Genomic DNA, 1,816 nt, shown 5'->3' with positions numbered 1-1,816 from the left:
ATTTGGATGAAGAAGTATTAAAATAGCTTAATATCTTTAAATATAGGTTTATTCAATATCTCATTTTGTAGAATGATAACGATGATGTCTTAGAGATAAATGAACAACTACGTCGTCTTGAGACGCTTGCCATAATTGATCCCTATGAGGTCAATTCAGAATGGTCGAAATTCGTATACCATTCAAATCTGATTAAAATGGTTATTGCATTATTTAAGACAGATATGCCGGCAGCATGCTTGATTTGGAAACGACACACTTCTGCTTTGTTACCCCATTTGAATGAGAAAGAAATTTGTCAACTTCTCAGTTTAATACCGAGTCATATTGAACCCTTCAACATAGTGCAATGGCTGCGACAATTCGTGCCCACTGTCAGTAAGACACATCCAAAATTAATGCCATACTTTGCCGAATGGAGTATACAAAAAACGAGAACATTGCAATACGCTGAACATTGGCCGGAAATTGGGTTGGAATTTGCAACCAAAGTGGCAGAGATATTCGAGGAAATACGTTTTATGCATTGGTGAGTCTGGAATAAAGTTCGAATTGAGCACACAGGATGTTCAATATTAATTACTGCCTATCTATTTAATACTGTATCAAAATATTTTACTGTCCTCCCAGCGATGTACGCCGTCAGCATGACCGCAATATTGCTAAATTGCACGATCTCGTTAATGCGCTTCAGGATCTGTCCGTTCTGAAAAAACGTTATAACCTAATATTCACGCTGGATAATTATCTAAAGGATTCAATCGACGAAACAGCGCTCTGCATCTTGCAACGCGTTCATTTGGATAATTTGAAAAGTCTTGTATATGATTTTCTCTATCCTATTTTTCAAGAGAAGGGCAAAACGCCAGTGAAGGCTTTACGTCAATATATTTCGCTTTTGGTAGTTAATCGCAATTCACTGAGCACTTGGTTAGGGCGCTCTGTGGCGTGCATTGATTTGCTGCACAACGAAGACGATCGACTCGAATGCGCGCTGCTGGTTTTGCAGGTATAAACCTTTGTTACTAATTAAAATTCCAAAGAAAATAACTAAACTAAAATAACTATTAACTTTCAGCGTGCACCAGTGCCCTGGCCGGAAATATCAAATCCGCTTGTAAAATTGCGCTACTCCACACATCCACTCGCATTGAAAATTAATACAGAATATGAGATACAAGTTATAAAAATTATGAAAGTCAAATACGGCTGGCCAGCAGATAGTAATACAGACATTAGTTTGCCACTTTTTATGCTACGCGTCGTTAAAATGCAGCTGCCCGATATGTTGGATGATATACGTTTGCTGACCAAAGCTGCGCCAGAAGTGGCAACAAGCGCCAGTTTTACTTGTTGTCATGAGCTAGTGCGCAGCAACAAACCTGAACTTGCTTATGAATATTTCAAATTGCTCAGAGATGATAAGAACATGAAGGCGTGCATGAAGGTCATTGAAACTTACGCGGTATGCTTGGCAAATTTCAAACATCCGTTTAAAATTTATTTTAAAATATTCGTAATTTTGTACTTTTACATAGGATATGCTAGAGAACTGCGCGCCGCCAACTGACGACAAAGACATGGAAGAACAAAAAAATATGTTGGAATTTTTCAAATTAATTGTGCCGCATGCTGCTTGCCGCAGTGTTGAACAACAAATGCACGCCATACAGCAACGTTTCGTGCTGTGTCACAAGTTTCGCTTGCACGTAAGCACCGTCAGTGAATTTGTGCCGCTCTCCCAACGGTTGCAATTACTCGATCGTGGCTTTGAATGCGTAATGGATCAAAGCCAAGCAACAGTAAATGTGCCGCG

At 39.3% G+C, this 1,816-nt stretch overlaps 1 protein-coding gene across 1 annotated transcript in view; it reads left to right on the top strand.

The window, feature by feature from the left end:
• The first annotated feature begins 6 nt into the window (after nt 1-6).
• Nucleotides 7-1,816, top strand: part of LOC118751853 — a 4,292-nt gene continuing 2,482 nt past the window's right edge. Inside the window, exons 1-5 of the mRNA XM_036486681.1 lie at nt 7-14; nt 72-529; nt 631-1,009; nt 1,079-1,465; nt 1,539-1,813. Of these exons, the coding sequence (XP_036342574.1) occupies nt 198-529; nt 631-1,009; nt 1,079-1,465; nt 1,539-1,813 (1,373 nt within the window). The 5' untranslated portion in view covers nt 7-14; nt 72-197. The remainder of the gene's footprint in view (nt 15-71; nt 530-630; nt 1,010-1,078; nt 1,466-1,538; nt 1,814-1,816) is intronic.

The sequence above is a fragment of the Rhagoletis pomonella genome, unplaced genomic scaffold (genome assembly GCF_013731165.1).
Source record: "Rhagoletis pomonella isolate Grant_MI unplaced genomic scaffold, Rhpom_1.0 Rhpom_scaffold_00001, whole genome shotgun sequence".
Lineage (NCBI taxonomy): Eukaryota > Metazoa > Arthropoda > Insecta > Diptera > Tephritidae > Rhagoletis > Rhagoletis pomonella.
Note: the sequence above shows the minus strand (reverse complement) of the source record. Positions and strands in the feature narration are given on the sequence as shown.